The 13,053-nt window shown below is 32.6% G+C and overlaps 1 protein-coding gene across 4 annotated transcripts in view; it reads right to left on the bottom strand.

The window, feature by feature from the left end:
• The window catches only part of SLC38A6 (solute carrier family 38 member 6), a 52,734-nt gene that overhangs the window by 18,411 nt on the left and 21,270 nt on the right, over nucleotides 1–13,053 (bottom strand). For all 4 annotated transcript variants that reach the window (XM_006915100.3, XM_015591972.2, XM_015591974.2 and 1 more), the window contains exon 6: nucleotides 6,318–6,396. In XM_006915100.3, coding sequence (XP_006915162.1) covers nucleotides 6,318–6,396 — 79 coding nt within the window. The remainder of the gene's footprint in view (nucleotides 1–6,317; nucleotides 6,397–13,053) is intronic.

The raw sequence follows: 13,053 nt of genomic DNA, 5'->3' as shown, positions 1-13,053 counted from the left end.
AGCACATCAAAGGGATCATACACTGTGATCAAGTGGGATTTATTCCTGGGATGCAAGGATGATTCTGAAAGTCCTAGCTAAAGCAATCAGGCAAGGTTAAAAAAAAGGGGGCATCCAAATTGGAAAGGAAACACATCTGTTTTTATTTGCAGATCATATAATCTTATATACAGAAAATCCTAAAGCCTTAACCAAAACACTGTTAGAACTAAACTACAAATTTAGTAAAGCTGCAGGATACAAAATCAACATACAGAAATCAATTATGTTTCTATGCATTAACAATGAAATATCTGAAAAAGAAAACGATCTCATTCCCAATAGCAACAAAAACAACAAAATACTTAGAAATAAATTTAACTAGAGAAGTAAAAGTTTTGTACACTGAAAATGATAAGACTTTAATGAAAGAAATTGAAGAAGACACAAATAAATGGAAAGATATCCCATTTGTGTTCATGGATCAGAAGAATTAACGTTGTTAAAATATCCAGCTGCACTACCAAAGCCATCTACAGATTCAATGAAATCCCTATCAAGATTACAATGACTTTTTTTAAATATAGAAATAGAACAAACAATACTAAAATTTGTAAGGAATCACAAAAGACCTTGAATAGCTAAAGCAATCGTGGAAAGAAAGCAAAGCTGGAGGCATCACACTTCCTGCCTCAGGCAAAGGATATCAAAAGCACAAGCAACAAAAACAATTCTAAGTGGCATTACATCAAACTAAAAACCCTCGCACAGAAAAAGAAACAATCAACAAATGAAGTGGCAATCTATAGAATGAGAGAAAATATTTGCGAACCACATTATCTAATGAGGGGTTAATATCCAAAACGTATAAAGAACCAATACGACTTGATAGCAAAAAATCAAAAAATCCATTTTAAAAATAGGCAAAGAAAACGAATAGACATTTTTCCAAAGAAGACATACCAATGGCCGACAGGTACATGAAAAGAGGCTCAATATCACCTATCATCAGAGAAATACAAATCAAAACCACAATGAGATAACACTTCACACCTGTTAGTATGGGTATCAGCAAAAAGACAAGCAATAACAAATGTTGGCAAGGACGTGGAGAAAAGGAACCCTGTGTACTGTTGGTGGAAATGTGAACTGGTTCAGCCACTATGGAGAACAGCATGGAGGTTCCTCAAAAAATTAAAAATTGAATTACCATATGATCGAGCAATCTCACTTCTGGGCATGTATCCAAAGAAAATAAAAACAGGATATAGAAAAGATATCTGCACTCCCATGTTTACTGCTGCATTATTCACAATAGCCAAGATATGGAAACAACCTAGGTGTCTATCAGTGGATGAATGGATAAAGATGTGCTATACATGGAAATATTATATATAATGAAATATTATATATAATGAAATTATATGTGTATACATGTACATATATATACATATATATGTATATATATATAATGAAATATTACTTAGCCAGGAGAAGGAAGGAAATCCTGCCATTTGTGACAACATGGATGGACCTTGATGGCATTATACTTAAAGTGAGATAAGAAAAAGATGTATATCATTTATATGTGGTATCTAAAACACCCTAACTCTTAGAAACAGAGTAAAATGGTGATTACTAGGAGCTGGGGGTCAGGGGAACCGAGAAGATATTGGTCAAAAAAGAAATAATTATGTGACACATTGGAGGTGTTAGCTAACACTGTGGTAATCGTACTGCAAATATATGTGTATCCAACCAACACACTGTATACCTTAAACTTACACAATGTTACATGTCAATTATATCTCAATTATAAAAAGAGAGAGAAAATAGGAGAGGAGAGAGGAAGGAGAGGAGAGCAGAATAGAACAGAACAGAACAGAAAAAAGAAAAGAAAAGAAAAAAGAAAAGGAAGGAAGAAAAGGTTTTCCTCTACATGGTCTCAACCTCTGACTTCTAACATGGACTTTATGATTCACTGTGTCTCTTTTTACACGCTGGTTTATGAGGAAGTCCTCTCTAATATATCTTTAATGGGCACTATTGGGTGCTTGACAACTCACTCTGACAGAACAGAAGAAGGAACAGCAGCAGAAATAGCACCATGATCACTTTTCCTTTCTCCACCCCAATTTATGTCTTAGAAAATGCATATACCAGAAAGTAAAACCTATGTACAAGTATTTCTAGGTCTGACGGTGTTCTCTGCATATGTGTATGCCCCTCAATTCCTGGTGCGTAGGAGGTCCTGAAAGTACACATACTAACAATACAAAATGACACTCGGCACGTTCACATTCCAGCCCTGAAATAAGTATCAGAACAAGAACTTCAAAATATCCCTCATCGAGAGACACCTAGCAACTCAACTTCTTAAACTGGCAAAAACCCAGTGCTCTATGCCTGAAATCTTCCCTCTGGGACCCAATATCAGACCCAGACAGTTGCAGCGCCAGGAGAAAAAGGGCCCCAAGGAGCACCAAGCAGATTCCATCTGTTAGCTCTGCTGCCCCTGCTGTCATGAAGGTAGAGAGAGGTGTGCGAAGGGAGCAGCATGTTAACCCCCAGGACCAGACTCACTCCTCTCTCTGGCGTAAGAACGGGCACACTTGGAAATCCTGAACTTTCTAACTTACACTGTTATATTATACTTTACGATGCTATACTATTTCAGATCACAATTTGCTCAGGTCCATAGAAGGCCACATGACTGCCCAAAACATTGAACTGTGGGTCTGAAGATAAGGTTACCTTCTCCCATTAGCAACTCAGAATCACAGAGCTATGGCACATTAGAGCTGAAGAGACCTCACAGATTATCTGATTCAACAAATTCATTTTATATGTTGGTAAAATCTGCAAAAGGATAAGTGTGACCTTAGAGATAGAAGCAATGGAAATACTCTCTTGCATAGTCAGAGTTTACGGTATTTTTCAGATACCACCTCATTTTTCTCTAGAATGTACTTTCTTCTTCACAGGATTGAACTTTAAGTTCCTAATATGAAAAGAACTGTATTCAAAACATAATTTCTCTATCCCTGCTTGGCTACTGGTTATTATTAATCATTTCTTATCCTATTAAGTTATATTAATAAAGCCAATTGTAAATAGAGTACCTTTCTTTACCATTCATCAACACTAAAGGAAACACAGTAATGCACAGTAAAGTCAGTTTCCATTTTATGTGCATGTCACAGTCAAATGATTTGTGTTTGGCAATGAATTTCCAAAGAACAGAAATGATTAAACTAACAAAATAAAACCCCAGCCTGAGAAATACAAACCAGTAAAAAGAAATCTCAAAAAGTACAAATTAAATAAATATATTTTATAAATCAAGATTTTAAAAGAATATACTAACCTTAATTTTTTTTCTAAAAGGAGGAAAAAAAGAATAACAGAGCCCTTGTTTTCCCACTGTGATCTAAATATACATTCTCTTTAAGCCAATAGAATTAGGGTAAAAAGTTTTATACTTCCTAGAAAACTTGTTTGATCTGTGGATTTAATCCTATATGCTAAAAATGTTCGAAGTATGAAATATAGAGTATAAATCCTTAGCTGTATTTCAAATGCTTTGGCATCAAGATGTTTTTTTCCATATTTTAATGAAAACCAGATTTATTTATAAGATGCTTTAATTTCATTCACGAATGGAATGAAACGAGAGTATCATATGTTCTGAATTAGGATCTTATTCACATCTCATATCAATTTTGTAACTCAAATGTAAGACAACTTAATTGTGTCAATCATATTCCCCTGACAAGATCATTAAATGTTAACAGAGAGCTTCCAAATTTTAAAAGCCATAGATTTTTAAAATATGTTATTCTATGAAAAATATAGATGTCACACAAAAGTTTGGTATAAGTATTATATTTCTGACTTCTAAATGTAATTTTTGAAATTAGAATATTATGAACATACAGTTTCTTTTTGATGACATCTTTGTAAAGGTTTATATTTCACAATGGTATATCAAATCTCATAGACAACCCAGAAAATTAGCACACCTAAAAGATCTTAAGTGCAAGTCATTGGAACTAAAACCCTAAAGTAAAAGCATATCAATATGATATTGATCTTATTGAAGAAATATTGCTATGTAACTTTATTTAGAAAATATAGAAATAAACTGCCTTCCATAGTTTAGTAAATTACCATACAATTTCTTAATTACTTTACAGCATTAAGCTTTAAAGACTAATGATTTATCTATATTCTAACCAATATAAGCAAATTATATTGCATTTTAAACAAGATAAAGCTATTAAAAATGTGTAATTTTAAAACATCGTAACAGAGATTATACAAACTGGTCACAGTATTTTTAAGTATATAGTTTTAAAAATTCATGCATGACAGGTAAAAATGACATTTTTATCAATTTTCTACTAACATGAGTGAGATGGGATAACTATTTTTTTAAACTAACCAGAAAAAAAAGTAAATGGCGATTGATTTAAAATGAAGCTATGGTAAAAAGTATCACTTTTAGAGAAAGAAGACCTAAGTTTTAATAGTTCCATCACATACTACCTTTATTATTTCTAAAATTTTATGTTTTTTTTTTATCCTTCCTATTTCCACAAATACATATAAGAATTTTTTAAAAATGTAAATAGAAGTCACCAAATTCAGGACCAAGAAAAACAAATACATGTATTAACTATTAGGATTAACATAATTTATGCAATACCTTCAGATTTGACTCTAACCTTCCCGGCAAGCAGAGCAAATAAGAAAAAAATAAGTTAGTATTATTTTTGGAATTTCTTTTCTTTTTTTAATTGAGGTCTAATTGACATTCATTATGGAATTTCTTAATTCTCCACATTTACACTATGCTATAAGCTTACAAAAGCATATGTACATGTAATATTTTATTTGATAATCCCAATGGCTTTGGTTAAGAAGGCAATGCTGGTATCACACCAGGTGAAGAAACCCAAGGCTCAAAATTAAGTTATATGGTGAAAAGAAGTTAAATTAATTTCCTGAGGTTACTGAATATGAAATTGACAGGACACATGCCTCCTTACTTTTCATCTAACATTCTTTATTCTATCTCATATTGCCTTAAGATATTAGCTCTAAATTTTAAAAGAAATTTATCACATAGAATTTTTTGAGTAATAGAAGTTGTCTTCAATATGAGTGCAAAAGTGAATTTCACATAGCTATTTCTTATCGGAATTGTTTATCAAACTAGGAGCATAAAAATTAAAAGCAACTATTTAAAGCTGTAGATAAAACAAGATACTTGGAGCATCAAATGTGATAATGAGTGTAGAAGCCTTGTCGACTATAAAGTACTATAAAAAAGCATGATATTTTCTAATAATGAAAAATCATTAAGAACTTCTACCTACCTTTTTTAACCATTTTAGATGGTTCATATTCAGATCTAAAGTATAACATACTTTCCTTATAAATATATATTTGCAGTTGTCTAAGTAGAATTCTTTCTTGGAAGCCAAGTTGTAAAAGCTAAAAACTAAATTTTGAAAACTTGCCCTTGAAATCTAGAGCAAGTTCAAATATTGGAGCAAAACGACCAAACATTCAAATCTAAAAGTCTGATAGGTTTTTTTGTGGTATTTAGAAATTATGTGAAATAACTTAATGACAAAAAAATTTATTGTCTTTTCAAGTTTATTTTTCTCAAAATTTCTTGTTCTCTGTGGTGAAAAGTATAATTAATTTGTTATTTTCCCCATAAAAAGAGATGAGTCAGTCTTTAGAACCCAGTGTTTTTAAAATAAGGAGAAAGGAGATATAATGTGGTTTAGTATTGTTTATAATATTGTTTAAAAAACAAGAAATGAAACGAGTCTCTGAAAATAATTTATTTTTTCAAATCATGCTTTATAATAGGAATCTCACACAAGCACGGTTGTAATTTTATCAGTATGGTTTATCTTTATTACTATGGTTAGCTGAGAAGTGACAGCAGTATTACTACTTCCTCCTTTAAGACATTTCCTATCAGTACTTTCAGGCTTCTCCACCCTCCACCCAATCTTTCACATCTCCAAAAATTTCTCCTTTACTCTTCTCCAAGGTCTAGCTCATACACATGTCCAGCCCTATCACAGCCCTGTGGAATGCAAGGATTACACTGGGCGCATCAGAGGGTTCATAGCACAGTGCTTTGTACATAATGGAGCATCAGTACACATAAGCTGAGTGTTTTCACCTCTGTTACTACTCTGCCTCTGCCTAATTTGTGTCTTGATGGTAGGTCCTATGTTTGTTTTACTTCCCATTAACTTAATAAATATTTATTGAATAAATAAATGGACACAATGTGAAGTATTTTTTCTTACCCACTATAGTCTCCAGACAAAAATTCTGAAATAGCAGTAGGAAGCTCTGTTTTAATAATTAAAAGATAAGATGACATAGCTGCAAAAAGAATAAAAAGAGTTCCTGTTAGAATTCTATAACTGTTAACCATTGAAGAATAATCTAGCCGGAAACGCAGATATCCATTAGGTCTATTACAACACGTGGAAGATTAACTCATATTGCACTATCCTCAAATACATATATTTCCAAATGGAGTTATTTATCTCCATTCCCAGTATATACCAAGAATGGAAATAAATAACTTTGTAGAGAAGAATAATTGTAAGCTCATTAAGTATCCTTTGTTTAACAAGAGAAAGGGTCTTGAGTATAGGCCATTTATAAGAGAAATTTTGTTTAAAGTTTTGCAAAATATCTTACAAGTATCACCCCTGTTCAAGGCATTAGAGGTTAGTTTAGCAACCACTGATATAGAAACAGGAGTTTAATAAGTATAGTTAATAACTTTCATTATTTCTTATTAGAGAGACCTCTCCAAGAAGTCTCACTCCCTCCCTCTCCCTTTCTCTGCTCTCCTCTCCACTCAACACATAAGCACATTATGGAAATGTTATTATAAAGCAAAAACAAAATGCATAGTAAGTTACATTTTAAATTGTCCTCTAAAACGGATTACAAAAGATTCAATGAAAACCATTAAGCATATTAAAGTAACAAAACTTACAACTTTTATTCCTTTTTATTAACAGGGCTCATCTTTATTATGTAATCAAAACCTGAAACCAGTATTATTTCTCACATTTTATCTGACAGGACAGAAGAAATAACTAGCTTTTACAGTTTTTTAATAATGATCCTATTTCTGATGTAGCTATAAAAAAAACAAATCCAAAAAACAAATCCTATAAACCTTCCATCACGTACTAGGAAATGTTTTAATATGGTTACAGAAAATAGAACTCATTTATATGTACATACTTGAGTTTAAGCTTAGGAAACCCAGATGATTTGGAGTCAGAACTTTAGTTTAACAGAGTAATAATCTCTCTATCCCCCAGAGATTAAGTATACATTGAAAAAGAGCCAAAAAGAATATGTCCATGAAGAATAAACAGTGTACTCTGTGTGCAGATTAATTTTATTACTTATATATATATATTTCAGGAAACACTTCACTTTCTCCTTGGACCTATAAAAACTAAGAACACAAATGAATGCCAAGTCTGAATGGCAAAAATCTGGGAGAAAATTGATTAAAAGGTTCAAATAGTTTAAGAAGAATGTGTATTTCTCAATCAACATATTTAAAAGTAGTTGAACTTTTCCACAATTATTACAGTGCTGTGACCACTTAATGGAGAAAAAAGGATAGATACTAGTTTGTGTATAAATTTATACAAAGATATATAATACTTACACACAAACATATACTCTCAATTTTTAAAAATAAAATACTATGTATCTCTGGCAAAGTAAAATTTAGAACAATTAAGTAAATAATCACTTGTTTGTAATAAAAATGTACATATACACATTTTCCAGTTTATGACTATTTCTTTTTCCCCAGCAGAAGTACAGCTGTTGAAGTATAGCTTTTTCCCCAACAGAAGTACCATACATTTCTTCAAACTGTCTTTTCCTTATGGGGCATTACAATTGATTGTAAGTGAAAATCTGTTCTATATTGTCTATACTCTCATAAGGAAAAATGCTATCAATTTGGCACAGAACAGAAGGTTTAATTTCCTCTACTAAAGGATTTAGAGCCTCTGCTTATAATACTTTATCTATTCTGAAGAATCATACACATATGGTGTGATGATGAAAATCAAGAACTGAATTTTCTGAAACTGGCCTAGAGCTACTTACATATATCTTGCCAGGAAAAGACAAAACAAAACAAAACAAAAGTACCTTGAAAACAAGAAATGCAGACTTCCTACACAATGTAATTTATTATCTGCCTATCAGTCTTTCTTGCTTGGATTAATCCAACACCATATGCATTTCTAAAGTTTCAGACATTCATCTCTTTGAGTAATTTTCTATTATTTCTTTTAAATATTTAGTTGTAAAAAGCTTCAATGAATATGAGATCATATTTCTTTCTAATATACAATCTGTCATTCTTCCCAGAATTTCTATTAGCCCCTGGCTAATCATTTGATCACTTTTATCCTCTGTTATAGCCTTAACTCTTTGGTTTTCAAAGGTGTGTCCTATTTCATTAGATTCCAGTATAAAGAATCATGTAATATTTCAAGAAATATGAACTCACCAAACATATGTTTCTCTCTCAAAAAAAACCACCTCAGCATATAAGATATAAATATAATAAAACATGCAAAATATTGCTTCTTTCTTAGAGAATGCTGGTACTTGTTTTAAAAGCTACAAAAACACAGAGTTCATGATGGGGAAAAACCCCACTAAGCAAGTGAAACAAAGATAGACACTATCCTTTTCACTGTCTAAATTATTTTTTCCTAACCACAAGTAAACTTTCATGCAAGGACTAGTACCGTAAGATATTATATATAATACAAAGAGGAAACAAAAAATATACATTAAGTTAGGGAATACATCTTAATTAGATTCACATGAAAAGAACAATCAGCTCAATAAAATAAACCGGAAAAGTTTTAGAGATAATATCAACAAGAAAGTTCACATATCCATTGTTTTTAACCAAAAAGTTCACCAGATCAAACAGCTGCCTGTCACACCTTTTGTCTCATGTCTTCTATTAATGGCATAAGGAAGTGTTTAAAGACATCTTAGAGACAGGTCATAAGCAAGAATTTGTAAATGAATTTTGCTGACACCAATACATAGCATAGCCTCCTAATACAAGACACTCCATGTTGTACTTTAAATTAATAGCTGTAACAGGGTCATCCATAAGAGCCACGGTCATAGTTAAGTGGTTCTGGCCTACACACCACCAAAGCCAGTAAGTAGTGCTAGAAGACATACCTTGATGGCAGGTATTCGACCATTACAAATCATTTAGTTTCACTACATTAACTAAGTAGATATTCTTTTCTCCTTTATTTTAAACATAACTAATAAAACTCATTTAATGGAAACTGCCCTGGGAAGGAAATTTAAAAATCTGTCTACTTAATCAAGACACAGAAGTTGAAAGTATTCTTTAAAAACCACGTGGAGAAGCAACTCTTACATTAAGAAATGACTAAAATAGGGTAACATTTGATTAGGCAATAGCAAGGAGTAAGGTATTAATATTGGTTGACCTAATCATAAAGAGAAACACAAGAGTTGGGAGCACGGAGGTTGAGGGGAGAGATGTCAGTAACAGAAAAGGGGAGGGCCCCGCAGAATAAGTATGAGCAAACATTTGGGGGTTTTGGATGCCTCTTAAACGCCGGACAGTATTCTAAGTGATTTGCAAGTTATTTCCTCATTGAATCTTCACCGCAAACCTGTGAGGTAGATATTATTTCACAGATGAAGAAAGGGAGACACAAAGGAGTAACCTGCCCAAGCTAGCAATGGTAGAAACAGCCAGTCTGGCTTGAGAAATCCGCACTATTAACTTCTTTGCTATGGGAAAGTGTGGAAGAAAAGTGAAGAACAAATACACCACAGTGAAGAAAAATATGGACAGTCTATCAAAAGGACCACGCCCTACGATTACTCTTTTTTCTTTATTCATCAGCATTTAAACAAAAAATTGTTTCTGAATGCTGAGTTTAACAGTTGAGTTCAAAGAAAATAAAGTATTTATATAACAGAACATTAATTAGAAGCTTGAAAAACACTTATAATGTTCATTTCGCTTTGACATGTATTTTCAATATAATTCATTTCATTTTTGTTAGCTGGTTTGGTGAAGTGATTAGTCCAAGCTTCCTCAGACAAGCTGAGGAATTCCATGATAAAACCCTCTGATAGGACTCTACCTAACAGGGTAGGATGCTACACTACGATCCTACTACATCGACAGCTATTATTGTAGTTCAGAAGAGAATAGTTACTATTCTTACATATCTGAGATAGTAACACCATACTGAAATCTAAAAAAGTTAAAACAAAAACCAATCCCTCTTCCCACAAACCCTGTACTCCTATGGACTATTTTCCCAGGATTCCTTAAAAAAAAAAAAGACAAAGCCTCAATTGGAGTTTGGGCCTAAGAAATCGTTGGTTTACAAAAATAATTATCCTTTTTGTTAAACACGTAAAATACGCATATGAAGATAAGATTACATACATCTATTTTTAAAACAGAATTAGGTTTTCAGCTTGGAGGAAGTTCAGCAGCTTCTTAAAGGATTAGTCAGTCAGCCCTAAACAGGTGTACTATGGGAGGAAATAATAAGTTCACCTAAGTGAGGTTCAATTTTACTTCAAACATGTTTTTAGTCATGGATAGAACCTAGTTTATTCTATTCAACATGTCTTATTGACCTGGTATTCCTACTAAATGTCCAAATACCATTGATAGTCTATCCCCACTCAAAATAGTACACAACACAATATCTTTTATAAAAAGCATGTTTTCTTTAAAAGCTGAAAACAATGTGATTTCTCTAATTTGTACACAAATGGAAATCAAAATAAATGATGTAACTTTTTCCCCTATAATCCTGGGAAAAAATATATCTTATTTTATCATTTATCAAGATTTTAAATTTGAATAAAAAATGACCAGAATACTTACTATTCTGAAAATCCTATAATTAAATTTCAATAAAAATTATTACTAAGAAATGCATTATTTTCTAATACTTTTTAAAGTGACATGTTGCCAGTAAATTTTGTCAAAGGAAGTACTTGTGAAAAAAAACCCTTCCAAATCTCCTATATCTCTCCTATTCTAAAGCAGTGCTTTCTAGAATTTCTGGACAATATTGTTCAGGCCCCAAAAAGCTGCAGTTTGACTACAGATGATCTTACCAGCAGATGGCAGCACATTGTAATTGCACACCCAATCCCAGTTTCCCAGGAGACAATACAAATTAGTACATCAAAAGACTTCACTATCCTACAAACAAACAAACAAAAATGAAACAGGAAGAAAGTAAAACCAAATTGTTTCTAATATGTCTAAAATCATAAATTTGAAAAATACTGAGACTTTGAAATTTTTATAGTTCTCAACTAGAAATGATCTTATTTATACCTGTTTATGAGATTTAGTAACTGTGCTGCTTCAGTACATAAAAGGGCTGCTGAGTTTCTCTTAAAATTTAGATTCCTAAATCGAGGTGTTAATCAAGGCTGACAGAGTAAGGTTTGTGGGATGTGTGCCAGACTGGAAAACCTGGGTCATTCGAGCTATTTCAGGAGGTTTCAGTAAGACTATTAATGTTTAGGGTTCTCCTTTCGTGATATGTAGTAGTGATTCAATATTTAATCTCCTTTAAAGAACTGGAGCTTTAAAGAACTAAGGAAAGAATATGCAATCTGTAGTGGTCCTTCATATTTCATAAGAGCAAAATAAGAATTTAACATACTGCTAGGAGCCACTCGCCTTTCCACATTTTGCGTTGGGCAAGCTATGAAACCAGAAATAACATCAATAACTTCGCTTCTACCATGTACTTGTAAGAGCTAAAAGGACTTTCTCTAGCTTGACTAAAGATGATTTGGGGTTTACTGTTTAGTTTCTAGGAATATTTTAGCCTACTGGATGGCCTATCTCAGGAGTTCAAATGAATTAAAACCACGTAACTACTTACCTGGGTTTTTAAGAAAAGAATCTCATAATGCAACACAGCATTAATCCTTTTACTAGTAGTACACTAAATGCAAACTCTAAACCAGAGTTCTCTTGCCTGGAACAGCATTAAATATTAAAACTTTCAGAAGCCTCTTTTTTGACTTTGTGTCCCAACAGCAATCACTCTCAGCAAATGCCACTCCAGCTCCTGAGAAAATGGGCAACTGAGGGCTCTTTCTAGCCCTGGTCTATTTCATGCCCCTAATTCATTCGTGTTGGGAATTGATAAGGAACTGCTTTTAAGTGGTATTTTATTATATGGCTCTCCATCTTCCAAAGGCAAAGCTTCCCATAACCGAAGAATAAGAGCACTAAATTTAGTGAATCACATTTTTTTCTATCATAAAGTTTAGAGATTATTCAAAAACTAGACTTTTCCAATCATTTTGTCAGACCACATTAGTGCCCCGTGACTAATACTTAATGTCTGATTGATCTTGGGGGAAAAAAGATTTTCTGTGACGTTCTGACAATAGATTCTTTCCTAAAGAAACTATATGTTCAGTTATATATTCTGTGGTCTTCTCTTCCCAGCTGATCAACTCTCTTTTCCTCCTAAAGCAGTACCAAGTCAGGTCACTGCCTTTTCCTTCTCTCCCTCCTTCTCTTATTCCTTCCTTTCTTCCTAGGATAAATATTACTTACTAAATGCCTACTATGTGCTAGGTGCTAAAGACATAAATGAATGAGCAGATTACTTAGATTTATGGAATATGGAGATATAGGGAATAAACTGGGTCTTCACTAAAAGATCCATGTAACAAATATTGATCAAGAGCAATTCATGATCATTTTGCTTTTAAAGTTTCCTCTGTTTCATTTTTCTCATAGATTCATCAGGGGCACAGAATCCCAAGAAAACTGAGGAACATTTAAATGTTACAAAGAGTTAGGAAGCATTAATCTAAGACATGATTACCTAACCTGAAGAAAGTAGATTTCAAAATATTTTCTATTTTACCCAAGATTTAACTCTCCCCAATACTTTGAACCTTTTAAGTTTT

Source organism: Pteropus alecto, unplaced genomic scaffold, assembly GCF_000325575.1.
Source record: "Pteropus alecto unplaced genomic scaffold, ASM32557v1 scaffold276, whole genome shotgun sequence".
Lineage (NCBI taxonomy): Eukaryota > Metazoa > Chordata > Mammalia > Chiroptera > Pteropodidae > Pteropus > Pteropus alecto.
Note: the sequence above shows the minus strand (reverse complement) of the source record. Positions and strands in the feature narration are given on the sequence as shown.